Below are 21,870 nucleotides of genomic sequence, written 5' to 3' on the forward strand. Positions count from 1 at the left end.
TAAAATAATCTGTGAGTAAGCTCTTCTTTAAAAAGCTAAGCTCTAAGTATATATATATATATATATACGTATATAAATATATATGTATCTGTTGTGAGTATATGTGTATATATATATATGGGTAAATAAATGGGGTTATGGCTATGATTCATAGGATTAAAAGACATTTTTTTTTTAAAGTATAACCAGTGACTAACAGAAGCAAAATTAAAAATCCTTTTTAAATTATAAAATCCTTTTTTGAAGCAAAATTTACAACTGTCAAATCTCTCCATGTGCCTATTTCTGACAAGTAATGTCTATTTAGCAACAACAACAACAAAAATTCTCATTGCATATGAAAGGGACACTTTTTTTCTTTTTTCTTTTAAATATTTATTTATTATTTATTTGGCTGCATTGAGTCTTAGTTACAGTACATGGCATCTTCTGTTGTGGCGAGCATTATACTTCTCTCTAGTTGTGGCACACAGGTTTAGTTGCCCCATTGCATGTGGGATCTTACTTCCCTGACCAGGGTCTGAACCAGTGTCCCCTGCACTGGAAGGCAGGTTCTTAACCACTGAACCAACAGGGAAGTCTCTGGATACATTTTTTAATGTCAGTTCCTAAATATCCATTGGTAGAGCATAAAAATTAATTTGTGGTTTCCTTTGAAATTTTGTTGACTCACAGAATGTACAACTGAAATTCTTCATTTAATCTCTTTTTCAATGTCTATCTGATCAGCTTTTCATAATCAGAATTGTATCACTTAATCTTCCATTAGTACACCTTCAACTCATCAAATACTAGTAAATCAATTGCTGAATTACTATAGAATTCATATACAGTTGTCCACCATGTCCAGTTATTAATACCTCCTGATTAATGACATTACCATGAATGCCAAAATAGTCAATCACCTCTCTGTGTTGATGTGAGAGTAATGGGAGATTATAAATGCACAGCTAATTGGGCTGCAGATGACTTTATAACATTAGGGAGTCAGGGGATCAGGCCTTCAGAGGAGCTAAAATGAAAAGCTGTTGATTGACATGTTTACTTTCTTGACTGTTGTGAACATGATCTTTCGATTGCCTTTGCTCTAAAACTTCTCTTTTCTCCATTTTGACTCAAAATCCCATATGTAAGTGGCCACTGACAAGATGATCTTGTAACTTCAAGGTCATATGGAAGACGTGGTGACCTGAACTTATAAGTATTTGGTGAGATTTCTAATTTGAGATGCATTGGCTTCTTGAATTATGCATAACAACTTCATGTTTCTGTGCAGGTATTTATTGCACTAAAAATAGAATGAGCCAGTGTGTTTCAATGATGCCCCAGTGATTTGCCATGATTTGAAGGGAAAAAAAGGGGGGGGGTATGCAGAGCTGACTCCAATTCAGCCTGTTTGGCTGGACTATTTCTGGCTCCTATTAGCATTCTCATCACAAGAAGAGTCACACCCTCTGTCCTCAAGATACTCCGAGGCAGCCTTCCGTACCTGCTCCACTTTCAGGAGCTCCAGGAAGGTCTCCACAACCAGGGCCCTCTTCTATCTGGCTCATAAACCTCTGGAATCAGAATTACCTACAGAGTTTATTTAATAAATTGTTATGTTGCCTCCACCCTGACCCAGGGAAGCCAAATCTCTGGGGATGTGGCCACAGATGCCTGTGGATTTACCACCTGCCAGGTATGAAAGCTGCTGTCTTAAGAGTGACTTCTTTCCTGCTAAATTAATGTGCATGTATTACAATAGGGACCTTGCATGGGATGAATGTATGTATCAGCTCCTTTGATTCAATGACTCCTCACTGCCACTAGGATCTTCATATGGCCTCTACAGCCCAGCATGGGAGGCTCTCTGATCAGCTTCCTCTCCACCATGTCTCCCCCTATCTTGCCCTTGCTCCCTAAGCTCCAGTTTCATGGCTTTTCTGCAGTTCCTCTGAGGCTATGCATTCTTTCCAGCCACAGGGCCTTTGTACATATGGTTCCAGCTTTCTGTCTGGAAGGGTGTCCCACTGTCTTGTCAATTGCTGCTGTTGTTTAGTCACTAAGTCATGTCCTCCTGTTTGTGACTCCATGGACTGTAGCCCACCAGGTTCCTCTGCTCCATGGGATTCTTCAGGCAAGAATACTGGAGTAGGTTGCCATTTTCTTCTCCAGTAGATCTTCCCAACCCAGGGATAAAACTCGAGTCTCCTGCATCTCCTGCACTGGCAGGCAGATTCTTAACCACTGAGTCACCAGGGAAGCCTTGTTAATATCTCAAACTAATCATCTTTTTTCCAGGTAGTGATCCCCACTGCCCTAATGTTAGGTCAGCTACAGTCAAAGCACAGTGAGCTTATCATAGTTGTCATTCCCTATTTATTTGTAGAATTACTTCTTTATTACCTGTCATTCCATTAACACATAAAATTGAGAAGAGCTGATATTTTTAGTTTGCTCATTGCTCTGTTGCCAGTGCCAAGCAGGTAGTTAAATCAGTTGGTGCTCAATAAACATTTGGGGGCAAAAGAAGGAGGTGGAAAGAACAACAAGCGAGCTGAGTGTGGTGCCTGCAAATATCAGATACAGGAGAGACAAAGGACCAAAGAGAAACAAAGAAAAGAAAGCAGGTAGTGATCACAGTGACTGGGGCCAGCTTCCCTGATCTCCTGCTTTAGCTCACAGCCTCTGTGGATGCAGTCATCAATAACAGCGCTGACCATGGAGCTAAGTGGCTTTAACCTCACCCAGGAGTTGCATGAACACAGAGCCCCAGACCAATGTAGGCAGTAAGCCTCATGATAAGCCATGCCCTGCTCCAGACTACAAACAATACCTTCAATCCCGCTTTGGGGGCTGACCAAGAAAGAATGAATTATAGGCTGTCCTTGTTGCCAATCAACGCTCTCCCGAAATTAAATTCTTTAGTTCAATGTGACCATCAGCTCAGTGGGCTAATAAGGGTTTCCTTTATCTGTCCCAGAGCAGATTTTATTTATGCTTCAGTCTTTATGAAAGTCCTGGGAATACTATCTGATCATCAATTCTGTCTCCAGCGTTAAGGTAGCAAATTAAAAATTCTCTCCATCTCTCTTACAACCTTTACCATTCAAAATCCCAGTCTGACTGTGTTTGGACAGCCTGCATTCACTACTGGAAAATCTAACAGGAATCACAGTGTGTATGGCAGAGGTCCAACAGAAAACAAAAGGGACCTTTGTGCGTCTGTTCCCATTCGAAACAAAGAGAGAATGATCGAATCGGTCACGTGGGTCTCCGTCTTCTCAGAGCTGCCATTTCTGATGCTAATTGTAGGCCCAATTGGTCAAGGAGCTGCCTGCCACTGAGGAGACCAGGCTCCCCAGAGTGAAATTCAAGCTTTGGAATCAGGCCCATTTGTAGAAAGAAGCCAATTACACTTTCACATTCTAAAGGGTATGCTTCTTAAAATAAAGACTATCACCTTAACACAAAATTAATTCATCAATTTGCTGTTGGTTTTCAATTCATGAACATGATGTACTATATTCTCCATATAAATACTAGCAGTATTTCCAACTCTAAAAATTCTGTTTCTTTCCAAACTAAGGGCTCATGTTTGTGTCTCCCTACATGCTCCCTCTCACATGCTCCAAGCTGTACCTTTTATAAAAGGGTACCACTTATCAAGTCCTTTAAACCCTATATGCGCATATACATATCTGTGTGTCTCTTTATTTGCAGATCTATGTACAGATATGCATCTGTGTATGGCAACCCACTCCAGTATTCTTGCCTGGAAAATTCCATGGACAGAAGAGCCAGGCAGCCTACATTCCACTAGGTCTCAATGGGACACAACTGAGCATGCACACTATTTATACAACATATAGACATATGAGCATCCCTGTGTATGCACATGCAACTTTGTGGTATAAGACACATATGTGTCTTACACATACGTATGTGCACCTATGTGCGTATCTGTGTATGATGGATGGACATAAGGGTGTTTGCATCTACATATCTCAGCAATGTATTCTGGACTTCCCTGATGGCTCAAGGGTTAAGAAACCACTTGTCAATGCAGGGGACATGGGTTCAATTCTTGATCTGGGAAGATCAACAAAGTCAGATCAACTAAGCCCACAGCAACTAAGCCAGTGCATCCCAAGTACTGAGTCTGTGTGCTGCAACTACTGAAGCCCGTGAGCCCTAGAGCCTGTACTTGCAACAAGAGAAGCTGCCCCAATGAGAAGCCACTGCAATGAGAAGCCCATTTGCTGCAGCTAGAGAAAAGCCGGCATAGCAAGGAAGACCCAGCACAGCCAAAAATAAATAAATAAAAGATATCATTAAGCACTCAAAAAAAAAAATGCATTCTATTGAGTAAGATGACATATACAAAATCTAAAACAAACCCAAACCAAATGTTTCCGAAGGTCATCATCCCCTTGCAGGATATCCGTCTGATTAAATCTCCAGGACAGCTGATTTCGAGCCTTCATTTTCACCACCAAAAGCTACACCACAGATCTCACCATGTTATCTCACCACCATTGTCAAGACCTGCACTTCTGCTGAAAAACTTGGGTCACCACTGCCTAAAAGATAAATACAAACCTCTTAGCTCGGTGCAACCCACTTCACGGTCTGCCTTCTACATCCTATCCTTTTCCTACATTTCCATAGTTTATTTTTTCAAGATTTTTTTATGTGGGCCATTTTCAAAGTCTTTATTGAATTTGTCACAACATTGCTTCTGTTTTATGTCTGTTTTTATGTTTCAGTTTTTCGATCGTAAGGCCTCCTGACCAAGGATTGAGTCTGTACCCCTTGCACTGGAAGGTGAAATCTTAACCCCTGGACCACCACCAGGGAAGTCCTCACTGTTTATTTACTGAAATCCGCTGCTCCAGACAAATTGGTCTGTCATTCTGAGCCATATGCATCCTCCCTTCCACATCACTGCTCACACCACTCCTGTTACACCGAATGTCTTTCCCTCTCAAACCGACTCTGGAGTTCAAGACCAAGCTCGAGATAATACCTCAGGTCTAAAGCTGAACTTTTCCCTTGGTGATGACTCCTCCATTCCGCATCCATGTAGCCCTTACACAGACTCTATAATCCATCTGATATTTTGTATATTGAATACACTTCTTTGTCTTCTCATTTACCACTTTATGTGCAACATCGTTTCAAATCATTAACATCTCACAGGGGAAAGAACCGCTTATTATATTTGCAATCTTCCTCTTACTTCCACTTCTCATGGGGAAGGACTCTTACTTCTTGGGTCAGTTCTCAGGCAAGTTCTTTGTAGTGAGAACCTAGATAATGGACCAGACAGAGAGAAGTAAAAGCAAACGATCAGCAGAGAGGCTACACTGATACGCAAAATAAAGAGGGGCAATAACAGGACGAGAAAGGAAGGAAAAGCCTCGAAGACTGGATGGTGGGCTGAGGTTTTGGGAAGTAAACACTGAAAGTGGGAGAGAGATTTCACAAACCAAGTGCCAAACACATTGGAGACTATTAAGAGAGCAGTGAGGAGGAGATAAGATTGATAAGATTTTTACTGCACAACAGAAATGTATTTTCCCCACTCCTATTCACATGCCTTCAAAAAGATGAATGAAGATTTTAAGTGCTCTTAATTCATGTTTTGGCTCCTGGACTGTGTTTATTTGAATGTGACTCTATGAACTAGCCTGAGCCACAGGACGACAAGACTTATCTTGGTTACACAATGCGTGTGGCGTATGTCCTGCCCGACTGGAGGCTAAAGCCCCTCAAAGACAGGACTTGGGATCTTCTATATCTTTGTGGTCATGGTCCTGAACACTGTGTCCTACACATGGTAATTAATCAATAAATAGTTGTTGATGATAAACAGGTCTGTGGATGGATAAGCAGGTGAAACAGATCCTGCATTTTAACATGGTCATGTCCCAAAGGCTGTCATTTGTTATTAGTGATGTAGCCAGACAGTATTAGTCAGTGTATTTATTTAAGGAGATTTTCCATTTGTCTACCAAGCAAATATAACTTTTGTAGGTCAAACTCACAATTACAGCATTAAAACAGGACAGCCAAGAGAGCATTGAGCTTGTTAAGGATGCATGTGAATACCAAAAATATCATGGCATTCAACACCCAAATGTCAAACAGCATTAGAGAGGAAAAGGCAAGAGCATCTTTCTGAAATGCAATCCTAATTATTTACATTCCTCAAGAAAGACTAGACAACTTTCTCCAGTTGACATGACCTACTTTGGTCCACTTACTTGCTGCTTTTAGGCTTTACCCAAGATCTTTGTGAAAAATAATTACAACTACCATGACTTTGTGTCAAAATATAATGATCGTCTCTAAAGCATCCCTGGTACGTTTTCTAAATATATGCCTTTTCTGGAAAACTCTCCGGCCCCTTCTCATAGAAGAATTCTGACTTCTTAAAAAGTCTATGATAAAAGGAACTTAACTCTCTGTCTCCAGGACATTGAAATGAGAAAGCAAAATGATTTAAGAGAAGGAGATGGAAATGGAATCAGGGGTTGTAGTCTTACAGATTTTTTTTTAACTGATGATTTAATGAGAGAAATGTCACTAGAACTTGACAACGTGATGGGGACCATGAGAGCAGCAGCCACGTGTTCATTCTCCATCCTCCTGTCCCCATTTTACTTTTACTCTGTTGTGAAAACTCAACGATCTAATGAAACCATTCCATTTACCATACTTTGAGGTATAAATGCAATATTGTAATGAAACCACTTTAAATATTTTCTGCTTAAAGAGATCATACCATCCTTTTTCTGGACACTGTAGTGGTCACTTTTGTCCTCGAGGAGATCCCTAAATGTTTCAGACCGCTAAGGTTGCTGTTCAGTTATATGTAAATTTCCAGTTGGGTCGAGTTAAAAGAATCTGGTCAAAAGTTGACGGAAGGGGGGCAAGGTGCAATTCCAAAAATAAACTGGCTATCATGAATGAAAACTGGAAGAACGTTAAGAACAAATTGATAATATATTTCAATTTGTCATTAAAATGTGCAAACTCACTGATCCAATAGATTTCATACCTGGAAATATAACCCAAATAGATCACAAGAAAAGATACAAAGATGAAGTTATCATGATGTTTGAAATTCTGTTTAACAAGGCAAAAGAGAGGAAGAAAGGAAGGAGATAATTGCTTAACAATAGTGTATTGATTAAATCATAGTGCATCAATTCAGTGGAACACTATACAGTCATTAAGAATACTAGGTTTATATTTATTAACACAAAAGAATGTCAATGATACATGAAGTGAAAAAAAAAGCAAATAACCAGACAGCACAGGAATGTGTTCTGTTTCTAAAAAGCATCTTATGTACATGTCCACATTGCCATATAAGGAAAGTATCTGGAAGGAAATGCCACAAAATGTAAACACTGGCTGTCAATGGGGGGATGGGAGATTACAGAAAGTACATTTCAGTTTTTCTTATTCTTGCATGCATTATTTTTATAACAAGAAAGAGACAATAGAGGCTTCTTTTATTTTCTAAAGGAGAGTAAACTGGAAAATTACATTCTGGTGAGGGAAAAAACCATACTCCCTTGGGTTTATATATTTAGCCTTAATAATCAGTCTCTTTCTCTCTCTTTTTCTCCCTCCTCCTCCCCTCTCCCTCCTCTCTTCCTCCTTCTTCCTTCCTTTCTCCATTCCCACTTGCTTAGAAAGAAGAAACTGAAGAGATGCTATGAAGGAGCAGAGAGTTGGCTGTAAAAAAGGCCATAAAAGAATTTACTTTCTCAGTTGAAATGTGCACTGAGAGAAACTAAGGAAAGCTTTCAGTGGTAAACTGGCAAAGCCCTGAGAAAGTTTGTCTTTAAAATAAGCAGGGAAAAAATTTTTTTAAATATTTTAAGCAAATTCAGTGGACAAGATGTGGGTTAAAATTCACTAGCACTGATTAAGTAAAAAAAGTATTTCCTTCCAGACTTAACAGGAAGTTCCCAGTGGTCCAGTGGCTAAGACTCCTTCTTCTACTTCTACTGCAGGGGGTGAAGGTTCAATCCCTGGTCAGGGATCTAAGATCCTGCATGCTGTCGGGACCTGCCCCGGCCCCTGAGTCATGGACAATATACAGGCGTCAGAGATATGCTCTCCTTTCTTTTTGGAAGAAAAACAAAGGAAAACCTTGAGAACAGAAACTAAAGATTTAATATTTTAAATGACAAGACATTAAAAAAAAACCACTAATATCAATTAAGTAAAAAGTTATTTCTTTCCAAAGTTAACAAGAAGTTCTTAAAAATATAAAAATAATTTGTATTACTTAATGTTTCAAATTGCAGCCATGAAATTAAAAGAGGTTTACTCCTTGGAAGGAAAGTTATGACCTACCTAGACAGCATATTAAAAAGCAGAGACATTACTTTGTCAACAAAGGTCTGTCTAGTCAAGGCTATGGTTTTTCCAGTAGTCATATATGGATGTGAGAGTTGGACTATAAAGAAAGCTGAGCGCCGAAGAACTGATGCTTTTGAATTGCGGTGTTGGAAAAGACTCTTGAGAGTCCCTTGGACTGCAAGGAGATCCAACCAGTCCATTCTAAAGGAGATCAGTCCTGGGTGTTCATTGAAAGGACTGATGTTGAAGCGGAAACTCCAATACTTTGGCCACCTGATGCGAAGAGCTGACTCATTTGAAAAGACCCTGATGCTGGGAAAGATTGAGGGCAGGAGGAGAAGGGGACGACAGAGGATAAGATGGTTGGATGGCATCACCGACTCGATGGACATGAGTTTGGGTAGACTCCAGGAGTTGGTGATGGACAGGGAGGCCTGGAGTGCTGCAATTCATGGGGTCGCAAACAGTCAGACACGACTGAGCGACTGAACTGAACTGAACTGAATGTTTCAAAATTAATCTGCAAGTAAAATGCACTATCTTTATTTTTTAAATAAAGGACTGAGAGAGAAGAAGAGAAAATAAGGAAGGCAGAATGGGAAGGCAGAAAGAAGGAGAGTTTATGGTTATAAAGACATACCTTGAGTTTGCTTCTGAAAATCAAGCAAACCCCCTCCTCCTCACTTAAGGCATCAGGCTCACATATTAGGAGAATTACTTGCACTATCTCCTTTTTTATTTATTTTTTATTAAGGTGTAATTGACGTACAATAGTATATCAGTTTCAGGGGTACAACAAAGTGATTTGGTATTTGTATTACTGCAGAATGATCAGCACAATGTCAAGTTAATATCCATCACCATCCATAGTTACAAATGTTTTTTTGTAAAGAGAAATTTTAAGATCTACCCTCTTAGAAACTTTCAAACATGCAATACAGTGTTATTAACTACAGTTACCATGCTGTGCATGGTATCATCAACTTTACTTATTTTATAACTGGAAGTCTGTACCTTTTGACCCCCTTCATCCATTTCACACACTCTCCATGCCCACCCACTGTCTCTGGCAACCACCAACCTATTCTCCATAGGCCAGCAACCTGCCTTTCTAGAAGCCTGATTCCAGGGGCTGTCTTGAAGGGTAGGGGAAATGTCTCATTCATCTTCACTCACCTGCCCCAATTCCACTACAGTCTGATTAACCAATGCTCAGTGGGGCCCAGTGGGTATTATATTGTTAACTTTAGGGACCATGTGTATTTATAATAGAGTGTTTTTTTTTAAATGTCTGGTTTATCACCACAATCAGTAAGTACCAATAAACAAATGATGCTCACCATGACAATATTGAGGAAGATGGCAGAGCACTGTGGTTTAAAGCCAACTAAAAACCAAAAATCCTAATAGTCATTACCAATTATAAAAAGAATAATCTTGATTATTAATAATATTGAAATGTGACTTCAATTTGAGTAAAAATTAAATTGAACAGAAATCTCCTAACTAGGTCAATGTGAGCTATAAAAATTTTATCTAAATTATGCTGTTCAGGACAGACTTATACTTCTGCTTTTGTTCTCTTTCATCTATTGCCTTTATTTGAACATTCCCAAGTTTTTCCCCCTGTAACAGGGAGTTCAATAGACCATATTCAACTGTGGCTTTAAAATGACCATGAAAAGGTGAAATATCTGCATTTTCTTTGTTAAATCTTAACCTTTTAGCAAAAGAAGATGTTAATGATTCTACAGCTGGTATTCTTTCCAAACTTTCTTTGACAGTGTTACCCCTGGTCCCCAGAGCAAGACATCTTAAAGGACAAGGTGCAAAAGGTAGCATTCCCAAAAGAATGATGAAAAGTTTTTCTTTCTTTCTTTATTCTTCATTTGATCCTCTACTTTTAGTGTAATAAAGGGGGGTAAAGTTTAAGTGTCACAGAGGTGGGCTGTGAAAACTTAAAAAGAAATCTTAAGATTGGCACTTGCAACTGGAAATTTTCCTCATGTGGCATTCACTGAGCAGAATAACTGTTACATATGAACAAAGTGTAGGGGCTTCCCAGGTGGCTCAGTGGTAAAGAATCTGCCTGCGATGCAGGAGACACAGATTCAATCCTTGGGTTGGGAAGATCCACCAGAGAGGACATGGCAACCCACTCAAATATTCTTGCTTGGGAAATCCCATGGACTGGGGGACCTGGCAGGCTACAGTCCCTGGGATCACAATGAGTTGGTTGACTTTGCAACTCTTTGTGACAAATGAACAAAATGTAATCACTCAGGTGACCATGTGACCATCATGGTGCATGCAGCAGTGACATGGTACCTTCTCTCTAGACATTTATAGTCTAATTAAAGATACAAAATCAACATACCAAAAAAATCTAAAAGGATAGGGAACAATTTAGACACTGATTTGTGTGATGCTGGCTGCAAACCTGATTATCAAATGGGTGGGTGAAATTTAAGTGGTTGAAAAGCAATGATTTCATAAAGGAGTTAGAAGATGGGAAAGAAGACAGGGCAGAGAAAAATACAATGCCAGCCACCCAGAGACAGAAATAAATGGGAAACCTGCAGGATCGGAGCACCAAAGAATTGATGCTTTTTAACTGTAGTGTTGGAGAAGACTCTTGAGAATCCCTAGGACTGCAAGGAGATCCAACCAGTCAATCCTAAAGGGAGTCAATCCTGAATATTCTTTGGAAGGACTGATGCTGAAGCTGAAACTCCAATACTTTGGCCACCTGATGCGAAGAACTGACTCAGTGAAAAAGACCCTGATACTGGGCAAGATTGAAAGCAGGAGGAGAAGGGGACAATAGAGAATGAGATGGTTGGATGGCATCACTGACTCAGTGGACATGAGTTTGAGTAAACTCTGGGAGTTGGTGATGGACAGGGAAGCCTGGCATGCTGCAGTCCATAGGGTTGCAAAGAGTTGGACACAACTGAGTCACTGAACTGACTGAACTGAATATCTGGAAAGGGTGACCAGTAATTCCAACCACAAGATTCAGAAGGGGGAAAAGACAGCCCCATTCCAGGCTGGCATCAGTAAGCAAGAGCTAATGGCGGTCCAGGCAGAACCTCCTCAGGTTTCAGGAAGACAGGGTCCAGACCACAAGACGAGGGCCTACTATGGGTAAAGAAACTGGACAGCATGATAGCCCTGAAAGGGAACTAGAGACAGTGCAGCCTTACACCTGCAAGAAATTAGATGTTACAAACATCTCTCCTCAAAGCTGGAGGAAGTTCAATACTTGTGGACTTAGAGAGGAAGATTCCAGCTCAATGTACAGCCAAGGGGCCAGGGACCTCAGATCCCCATGTTTGGATGGTATGATGTATACTCCATCCATCTCCACCAATAAGAGCTCATAAAATATTGTGGGCTTGTTGGAGGATGACCTGAAGACTGAGTCTTCATGTAACTAAGCAGGTCTGGAGAATGCAGGTTCCGACACTACGAGAATGAAAGTTTTGAAAACTAGTCAGGCAGCAACCCGGGTACAAGAAAGATGAGTTAAGACATTTTGGAGAATCAACCTTGCTTTGCTGATTCAGAACTAGGATGCAAATACCTATCCTCATACTAGTGGTCTTAAAATATATCATACTCAATTAAGATACCATCAAGGTCTAGTATGGACTATTCTGAAATTTTAAGTGCCCCAATCACTACCTTATTTCTTTATATCTTTATTTAGTCTATTAATGTAAGATCTGAGGGGCTTGCAGAAAACACATACCATTAAATGTGCTGCATTTAGTCACTCAGTTGTGTCCAACTCTTTGCAACCCCATGGACTGTAGCCCACCAGGCTTCTCTGTCCATGGGGATTCTCCAGGCAAGAATACTGGAGTGGGTTGCCATGCTCTCCTCCAAAGGATCTTCCCTATCCAGGGATTAAACCCAGATCTCCCACATTGCAGGTGGATTCTTCACCATCTGAGCCACCAGGGAAGCTCATACCATTAAATCAGTTCAGTTCAGTCGTTCAGTCATGTCCAACTCTTTGCAACCCCATGGACTGCAGCACACCAGGCTTCCCTGTCCATCACCAACTCCCGGAGCTTGCTCAAACTCATGTCCATTGAGTTAGTGATGCCATCCAACCATCTTATCCTCTGTCGTCCCCTTATCCTCCTGCCTTCATCATGAACACTGGCCACTATACAAGGTTTCAGAGTGCTTCAACCAAACTATGATGTTTTAAAAAATCTCCTGTCCCTACTTTTCTATTCAAAAATTTTCCCCTTTGAATACTGCCCACCACCCTTACCCCAACTAGTGTAGTCCTCATGGAGTCCCCTGACTTTTGAGAACACTTTTGCCCAAATCCCTCTTTCCATCAATTTATGGTATGAGACACTCAACTCCAGCTAAATTATTTTGAACTTACATTTTAAAGGACAAATCTTATAGAAACAGTGTACCCAGAAGGGAGGGTAGAGAGAAAGTTCAAGAGTAAAAAAATAGAGCTTTATTAAAAGCTTCTAAAAGACTTCCTGAAAATGTCAAAGACTAGACTTCCTTTACCTGTTGAGGATAAATAGAGAACCCAGGACATAAATTCACCCTTTGGAGCACTTGACTTTATGTGTATTTGTTCATGTTTAAGAAGCAGTTAGAGGAGTGGATGGGATTTTCCAAGGCTCTATAATGGGCCTGTTGAAATTAAAGCATATTTCCATTTGTACTGACCATTAGTCAATTTTAGCACTATTATTAAGTTATCTTAATTACACAGACTCCTGTGCCATTAAATTGTCACCCACTGCCCTTTGCACAGCCAAGAACAATCTTTTGCCTGCCCACTACAAACCCTGCCCCCATCCTTCTAGAAGAGTTAACTGCTCCTTAGTCTTTGACACACCCCTTGTCTCCTCCTTTGTTGCCCCTTAAAAACTCAGAGACCACACCTAAATCAACTTCCCATTTATAGATGAGCACAGGGCCTGAGTGCAGATATGTGGTAGTTTGAACATTCTTTGGCATTTCACATGCTAGCAAAGTAATGCTCCAAATTCTCCAAGCCAGGCTTCAACAGTACTTGTCCCGAGAACTTCCAGATGTTCAAGCTGGATTTAGAAAAGGCAACGAATCTCTGATTCATTGGATCAGAGAAAAAGCAAGAGAACTCCAGAAAAACATCTACTTCTGCTTCATTGACCATGCCTTTAACTGTGTGGATCACAACAAACTATGGAAAATTCTAAGTGAGATGGGAATACCAGACCACCTTACCTGTGTCCTGAGAAACCTGTATGCAGGTCAAGAAGCTGAAGCTGAAGCTCCAACCCTTTGGCCACCCGATGTGAAGAGTCAACTCATTAGAAAAGACCCTGATACTGGGAAAGATTGAAGGCAGGAGGAGAAGGGGAAGACAGAGGACAAGATGGTTGGATGGCATCACTTACTCAATGGACATGAGTTTGAGCAAGCTCCAGGAAATGGTGAAGGACAGGGAAGCCAGGTGCTGCAGTCTATGGCATCCCAAAGAGTCAGACACGACTGAGTGACTGAGCAACAGCAACAACAGTGCCTGAGAAATAAGGCATGCAACGCAGATTTTCAAAACTAATAGGGAAATATTTCCCACAGCTCTGCTGCTTACAAATGTAAATAAATAAAACTAGGTTAATTCTCTGATATGGAGATGTGGAAGTAGATAAATCCATCAAAAGAAACATTACTGATTGAGTAGAGAATGTTGAAAATGTACCCACTGTCACATGATCACGCACACAGCTTAAAGTTGTTGCTGTTGTTGTTTTGGTTATTAAGTCATGTCCAACTCTTTTGCTACCCCATGAACTGTAGCCTGCCAGGCTCTTCTGTCCATGGGATTCCCCAGGCAAGAATACTGGGATGGATTGCCATTTCCTTCTCCAGGGGATCTTCCCGACCCAGGATCGAACTCATGTCTCCTGCATTGGCAGGTAGGTTCTTTACCACTGAGCCACCTGAGACATCCACAACAGCTTAAAAAGCTGGTTCTAAAAGAGACACAGATGTCTCTGAGAATCCAATGAGGTTTGAGTTTTCTCCTAAGAAGGCTGCACAAATACACAAAAGTCTACAGTGCATTTTAAGAGCTTCCTGGGCTCTGTGAAGTGAACTTTGACCCCCACAACAAGGGGCCCTGCAAAACAAGGGGCCTACTGAGCCCAAACTGGGAACTTCCACCTATGAATAACAGCATCTATCCATTGGATGCATATTGAAAATTCCATTTTTTAAAAAAAATACCAGTAAATAAATAAAAAATAATAATAATAAATATTATATTTTTCTTAAAAAAAAAACATACCAGAATAAACAGACTACAAAAGACTGTATCTCCAAGGAAGCATCATGATGTCACTGAAAACAAATGTAGCCAGTAAGTCCATGAAGATTTAAACCCCTGGGGCTATGAAGGTCTACTGTACCAAAGCCATCTTATCACCTCAATAAAAGTCTCAACCCTCATTGTACCTGCTCAAGTCCTGAGTTATTTCTCCTTATTTCTTAAGAGACGAAAATCAATAGAATGCACTGCTTTACAAATTATCATTTTGCAAGACCAGAATCTTTTTAAACTGGAAATTCAGAATCGAAGAAACATAAAGCATTCTACAGCTCCCAGGTGGCACAAAAGGGTCGTCGGCAGACTGGGATCTAATCAAGTTATGATGTCAGTTACAAAGATCTGGAAGTCACTGATTTCCAGGGTTCTATGGTTAATTTGTTATCAAGTGCAAGCTCACAGAAGAGACAAGGTCCAGCTGACTGAGAAGATGGCAAACTAATGTCTCAAACTAATAGTCTCAAAATAACCATCTTATCACAGTCTGGATGCCAGTTTTTTTTTTTTTTTTTGTAGATCAGAGATGGAGAGGGGGAGATGAGGAAACAAAGTAAAAAGGCCATTAATCCTGTAAGTATGTCCTAGAATGACAAGGCTCAGGCAGGGGATATGTTAGTTTCTTCCTTCCTGTACCCATCCACAGGTGGACAGTGTCCTGAACAAAGGCATTTCAGTTTAACAGGCAGGCAGAGGGACAGGATTCTCTGAGGCAGGTCATTATGTATGATTATGATAACAAAAACAACAGAAAGCAACTCAAAGAAAGTTTCAACATGGAGTCAGAATTGGCTTTTCCCTGCAACAAATCTATTAGCTATAATCCTGAAAAAGTGATCCCATCTCCTAAAAGAACAGCACTATTCCTTCCTTTGTAAAGTTCATATGGATCGAAAGTTATAAGAGCAGGTTTTTGCAAATTATAAACAATATACCATTGGTCTAGATAAAACAGAAATGCATGTTCTTTTAAAATATAAATTAGAGATAAAAATATACTAAAAACTGTAAGAAAGAATGGTACAGATGTGGTAAAAGTGATGAAAAAAATTGTAGGTAATGAGTAGAAAAGGATAATGAGGAAAGTGAAAAAAAGCAAATATAAGCAGCTAAACCACTGAAAAGAAAAGAAAGAGCAGAGAGAGGATGAGCTGGAGGGAAAGAAAAATAAACTCAAGGAAGAAGAAAGAGATAAAATATCAGATTGAGGAAGCAACAAATACAAACCATAAAAGCAAAAAGTAAGAGGGGAAAAAGCAGGGTTTCTCTGAGCAAATATGTCGATAAGAAGCATCAGTAAAGCACACATGCCCTGCTGGGTTTTCTGATCAAAAAGAGAAGTAACTATGAGGATATTCTGGAGTCGTCTGTGTGTCTGTAGGAATTTGTAAGAGTTCACACAGATTTGAGATTTGGGAGTCCATGTAGAGTAGAACTTCAGCTGGCTGTTTTTTTCCTGTACAGCTCCAAGTGAGGAGAGTTTAAATGAGGTTTTCTTTCTTTCTTTCTATTTGGCCAAGCTGGACAGCTTGTGCAATTTTAGTTCCCAGGCCAAGGATCAAACCCCAGGCCCATCACAGTGACAGCGTGGAGTCCTAAACACTGAACCACCAGGGAATTCTCTAACAGACAGATCTGGCCATCTGAGGAACAGAGAGGATGGGAGGATGGGAGAGGTGCAGGTGGAGATGGTAGTAGGTGACTGCAGCAGAGGTCCATTGAGTATATGCTACTCGCTCAGTCATGTCCCTTGCAACCCGTGGCCTCTAGCCTGCCTGGTCCCTCTGTCCATGAGATTTTCCAGGCAAGAATACTGGAATGGGTTGCCATTTCCTCCTCCAGGGGATCTTCCCCACCCAGGAATCAAACCTGGGTCTCCTGCATTGGCAGACGGATTCTTTACCATCCAAGCCACCAGGGAAGCCCCCATTGAGTATAATTGGAGGAAAACATGCCTAAGGACAGGTGACAAGAGGAAATAAAAGCTTAGAGAAGGAGTCCAATGGGGCTTTCACCCTAAGGAAATGGAGACCTCCAGCAGCTCTCCAACCCAGAGAGATCATCCATCTCTCCTGAGATCATCCATCAGGACAATGTCTGCAAGCAATAGCAAGTAGTACAAAACCGAAGAAAGACCGTACATCAGACAGGCAAGCCACAACTGTATTTCATGGAAATGGACCCAGAACAACGCATCTTTCCTACTTGGGAATCCAGAGCGCTCGGTGAATGAATCCTCACAGAGCTAAGAGTACCTCAGATGCCTCCTGGGGAGCAGAAGATGCTAAACAAGGTCAGTTTAGTTCTTTAGCCCAAGTACTGTGTTAGTCGTGTCTGACTCTTTGCGACCCCATGGACTGTAGCGCCAGGCTCCTCTGTCCATGGGATTCTCCAGGCAAGAATACTGGAGTGGGTGGCCATTCCATTCTCATTCCCGAAGCAGGTATCGAACCTGGGTCTCCTGCACTGCCAGCGAGTTTTATAGTCTGAGCCACCAGAGAAGCCCCTTTAACTCAAAAACACTGCCTAAAGCAAATAAGATTAGAGAAAACAGAAGGGATAATTAAGAAGAAGGTGGAAGGGCTGAAGTTGGGTGACTGCACAGGAACAAAGGGGCGGGTACGCTGAGGCCCAGAGGGAAGAGCTTACCCGTTGTGTTACAATGTTAAGTCACCTATTTCCCTCCAAAAAACAGTATAAATATTCATGAGGTCATAGTGATGGAGGAAAACTGGAAGAAATTAAAAGGAGTAGCACTGAAAAGGTCAGAGATAAATACATTCTCATCATCAGACTGTGTAGAATATTAATGCGAGGCTCTCAGTGATAAACTTTAGAAAAGAACATTTATGGAAAGCTGGTCATGGCAACCAAGTTTGTCTCTCAAAGACACAAAAGGGGCTCCTCTGCTCTGTCGCAGAGAAATGTTAAAACTCCTTGGAACCTCAGTTATGGACAGGAATCTACCGGGAGTGAGGGAAAGAAGGCGGTTCCGGAGACAGCCTCAGGTTTCTTTCTAGGAAGAAGCAGCAGTGACTAAACACAGCACCACAGCCCTGCAGCTGTCCTCGTCCTTCCACATGGACGTTCTCTCCCACCTGCACTGGCATCACTTCATTCATCCACCGAGCAAATGCCACTGTATTCTTCAAAACGGTTTTTTGGTTCTTAGCTAAAATGTATTCATACCAACAGAGTCCAGTATTGTAAAAAAAAAAAAAAAGTAATTACTATAAGAAGTTGCTTTTTAAAAAATTAAACTCTCAAAAAGAAAGTTAAAAACACATCAATGTAGGAAGCAGAAGGCTTCCACAATGATTTCAAAAGCTAAATCTTGTTTCTTTAAGACAAAAAGAATTTGTAAAAGAAGTAGCTGGCGATGTGTAGGTGTCACCAAATTCTCATTGAGGAAGCCGACGTTTTCTCTCAGAAGGAGCTTGTGAAACAAGACTGCTACCCTTAAAAAAAGTCACACTAAAAGTCACATAAAATAGGGAGCTCTAGTTAGGAAATTTAAAAAGATATCAGATCACAAATTTTCAAAACGGAAAATAATGATTTGGAGAAATAAAGGATCAAAATCATGGTTTCCTCATCATCACCTATGTAAGTTTTGAGAAAGAATTCCTTATCTGAGTTATCAATATGTTAAATTAATTTTTTGGAAACTACTCCTCTGAGGAACATTTCAACCAAAAGCATGTTTTTCTATGAAATTTTCTGCTAGCAAAAGGAACACAAATTATGCTGGAGTTCATAAAACTCCTTGTATCTCAAAAGAATAAATTAATATTAACACTGGAAAATCTTTCTCTATTAATATTTATCCCTACTCCCAATATCAGCCTAAATCACAGTTATGTTAGAACCCAAAGTAATATAAAATGTAAGATAATATTTCAAGTGTATACATTTTGGCAAAATTAATGACATTTTAGAGTAGTAACAGCTCATACATTTTCTTGAAAGAGCTCCATGTCATTGAACAGACTAATCTACTAAAAAGAAAACCTTACAAGCTTAATATAAAATAAAATTGAAACTACATATCAAAATATACAAACCATTTCCTCTTAAATAAATTGTTATAACAGACATGGATACAAATAATAGTTACTTGCATCAGGGAGTAAAATTGAGATTTGACTGTTGACAACACTTCATCACATACTTTCTAATAATCTACTATCCATCTTAATAACCAAAAATGGGTCCAAAGTTTATTACTGTCCCTCTTTCACCAGCATGTCCACTCCCAAGCTGATTTCTTTTTTACCTTCTCTCCATCCAATAAAATCCCTGCCCCTACCCCCAGTTAGATTTCCAAAGATCAGGAAATAACCTTATCATCAGAGAAGGATCCAATATAAAATAACACTATAAACTATATGAGTTGAGCATTTTATTTTCCCAGTTTATCTTCATTATATTTGCATCAAGCACCTCTCTTGGAGAACACATCTTAATACTTCTATTTAATTTAGCAAAATATTTAGTGTACCTCAGAAAAAAATAGTGAAATTAACCAAAATCATCCCTAACATTTGCAATTTATACTTTCACATCCACTTTCATTAAACCTTCTCAACACCCCTGCGAGACAGGTGCTGCCTCTGCCCTCTGGCCCCCCCATCCTCCAGGCGAGGACTGTTGGAGTATGCGACTGAACAGGACTGGGTACCAAGAGCAAGACGCAGCAGCCACGTGGGTGCACTGGACTGGGATGGGCAGAGTCTAAACTTGAGCTTGTGTCTTTGAGTGGCAGCTGTAGGATGGCACATGTCTGGATAAAGTCAGGATGCGATTGGCATGCTAAGGGGCTGGACTTCAAGTCCCATCCCTGGGATGAAGATAACTGGCGGGACATAGAAGGCTAAGCCAGGGAAAGGCTTGCGGGAACTGCCCAAGTGTAACCCTTGACAGGGCAGCAGGTGAGAGGGGGAGAGGGGGTCAGGAAGAATCACACTTTCTGAAGGCCATTTCTCCTCCAGGACAGAGGAATCTAAAATCGGCTAGTTGGACAAGTGGCAGTTTAGAGAAGGTTAAATGACAGATTTAACCATGTTCAAGAAAATGTGAAAACTCAGAAGTGACCCATGGAGGAAGGTGATGTGGGCAAGAGGGACCCCCAAAGAAACTTCGGACTCCTCCGAGTTACTCTGGGTCAGAGGCTCAGATGTGATCAAGTGCTCGCTCAGGTGCTGAGCCCCCGGCTCTGGGTCAGGCCAATATCAAGTGACAACCAGGCTTCCTCTGAGACACTGACATTCAATGCCTCGAGTTGCCCACAATTCCAGGAGAAAGAAGACTGACGAGTCAAAAACAAAGCCGAGACTCAGAGCACTGAATGCCAATGACCACACACCGAGGCGACTCTGCTCAGTGTTGAGGTACAGTCTCCGGATTTCAGGGCCCAGAGTTTTCCCATTTTGAGCCACACTGGAAATTACATCTCAGAAGCCAATTTTGATTATACGTGAAACCTCACTTAAAATGGAGGAAATTAGGCTGAGGGCTGGAATTCAGATTATCTGAGCAAAATTCCCTACATACTGTCTCTAACACATCAAACTGAGGTTGAGTTGAATCCCATGCAGTTTTAGATACGAGATATCCACAACTTACCAATGAAGTGATTCTGCCCCAAGGCAAGCATCTCCTCCAACAGAACAAGGCCCCCAGGAGCCTGGAGGAGGGTTACGCTCCGTCCATCGATGAGGGAGCACTGCTGAAATCCCGTGGCAGTGACCTTCCACAGCAAAATCAGCGAGGCAGTGACGTCTTGCCGAATTCTGAAAACGAGAACGATGTCAATGGAAACTCCCTTTCAGAAAAATTCATCTTAGAATCAGGCCATCAGGTTAAAACTAAAAATAAAGATGATGCATACATCCATAAAAGTGTCAAGAAACGGATGACAGGATCTTCTAACCAGGTGCCTGCTTTATGTGGACTCATGACGATCAATTCCCATGCTGTTAGAAATACCCATCTCCCACTTGATCAAAAATATACCACAAAATCACTAATAGGTAACTCTAGGTCATAATTTTCATCAATAATAAAAGGGTTCTGTTGAGTTTAGAGACAACTTCTTCCACGGGCGTGTGTTAGTCACTCGCTCATGTCCGACTCTTCGTGACCCCATGGACTACATCCCACCAGGCTGCTCTATCCATGGAATTCTCCAGGCAACAATACCAGAGGATGTAGCCATTCCCTTCTCCAGGGGATCTTCCCAACCCAGGGATTGAACCCTGCATTACAGGCAGATTCTTTACCATCTGGGTCACCAGGGAAGCCCAACTTCTTCCATATCCACACAATAAAGAGGTCTGCTAGAATTTATTATACATGTGTAACACATCCCCAAACCACCTGAGTTTGCTGCTAAAATAAGTGAAAGTGGGTCACCTCCCGTGCTTCGGGCCTCCCCTGGTTTTTCCTTGTTTTCAGGATAAAATCCAAAGAATGAGATGCCCTAGCAGAACGAACCCGCCCAGCCTCCATGCCTCTCAGTCTTGGACTGTGCAGCTCTACCCTTGCCATCCACGCCACAAGGAGCTACTGTGTCTTCGCTGAGGACATCCAATCCCGGCTCCTGGCCATTGCCTCCCCCTCCCCCTGGGAATCTGTCACTCTTCAAGGCCTACCCCACTAGCACCCCTCCTCCAGGACCTTCCCCTCTCTTCCCAGCACTGGTAGCTGCCGCTCCTTCCTCTGTGCCGCTGGGGAAGTGGGTCACAGTGCACAGATCTGATCCCTCCCCACCCAGGGCAGAGCTCCTGGCTTGCAGCTGGGGTCTCAATAAATGGTCGATAAACGATCAGATTCAGGAATAAATGAAAGCGTAAGGGGCTAGCAACCCTCCCACGTGAATCCAGCACCCAGAGATCGTTGAGCACTTCCATCTTACTCAGCTTGGGTCACTGCTATTTCTGTCTAACTCTGCAGCCTCAGGGTCTTGGGAATTTCAGATTTGTTGTAGGGGCAGTGGGGGGGTGGAGAGGAAGGCAGCATTTAAAAGCATAGATCAGAAGTTTTCCGAAAGGCTTATGCAAGTAAAGCAATATTACCCAGACAAGAAAGAACTGGGGCATGATTTCATAAACATAAAACATAAAGGGAACCAATGATTTCTCTGAAAC

At 41.3% G+C, this 21,870-nt stretch overlaps 1 protein-coding gene across 1 annotated transcript in view; it reads right to left on the bottom strand.

Annotated features, from left to right (window-relative positions):
• Window positions 1-21,870, bottom strand: part of DNER (delta/notch like EGF repeat containing) — a 372,135-nt gene that overhangs the window by 198,978 nt on the left and 151,287 nt on the right. Inside the window, exon 4 of the mRNA XM_081585417.1 lies at window positions 20,348-20,514. Coding sequence (XP_081441543.1) covers window positions 20,348-20,514 — 167 coding nt within the window. The remainder of the gene's footprint in view (window positions 1-20,347; window positions 20,515-21,870) is intronic.

This window comes from Giraffa tippelskirchi, chromosome 3, assembly GCF_054371585.1.
Source record: "Giraffa tippelskirchi isolate mGirTip1 chromosome 3, T2T-mGirTip1v1.2.pri, whole genome shotgun sequence".
NCBI classification, from domain to species: Eukaryota; Metazoa; Chordata; class Mammalia; order Artiodactyla; family Giraffidae; genus Giraffa; species Giraffa tippelskirchi.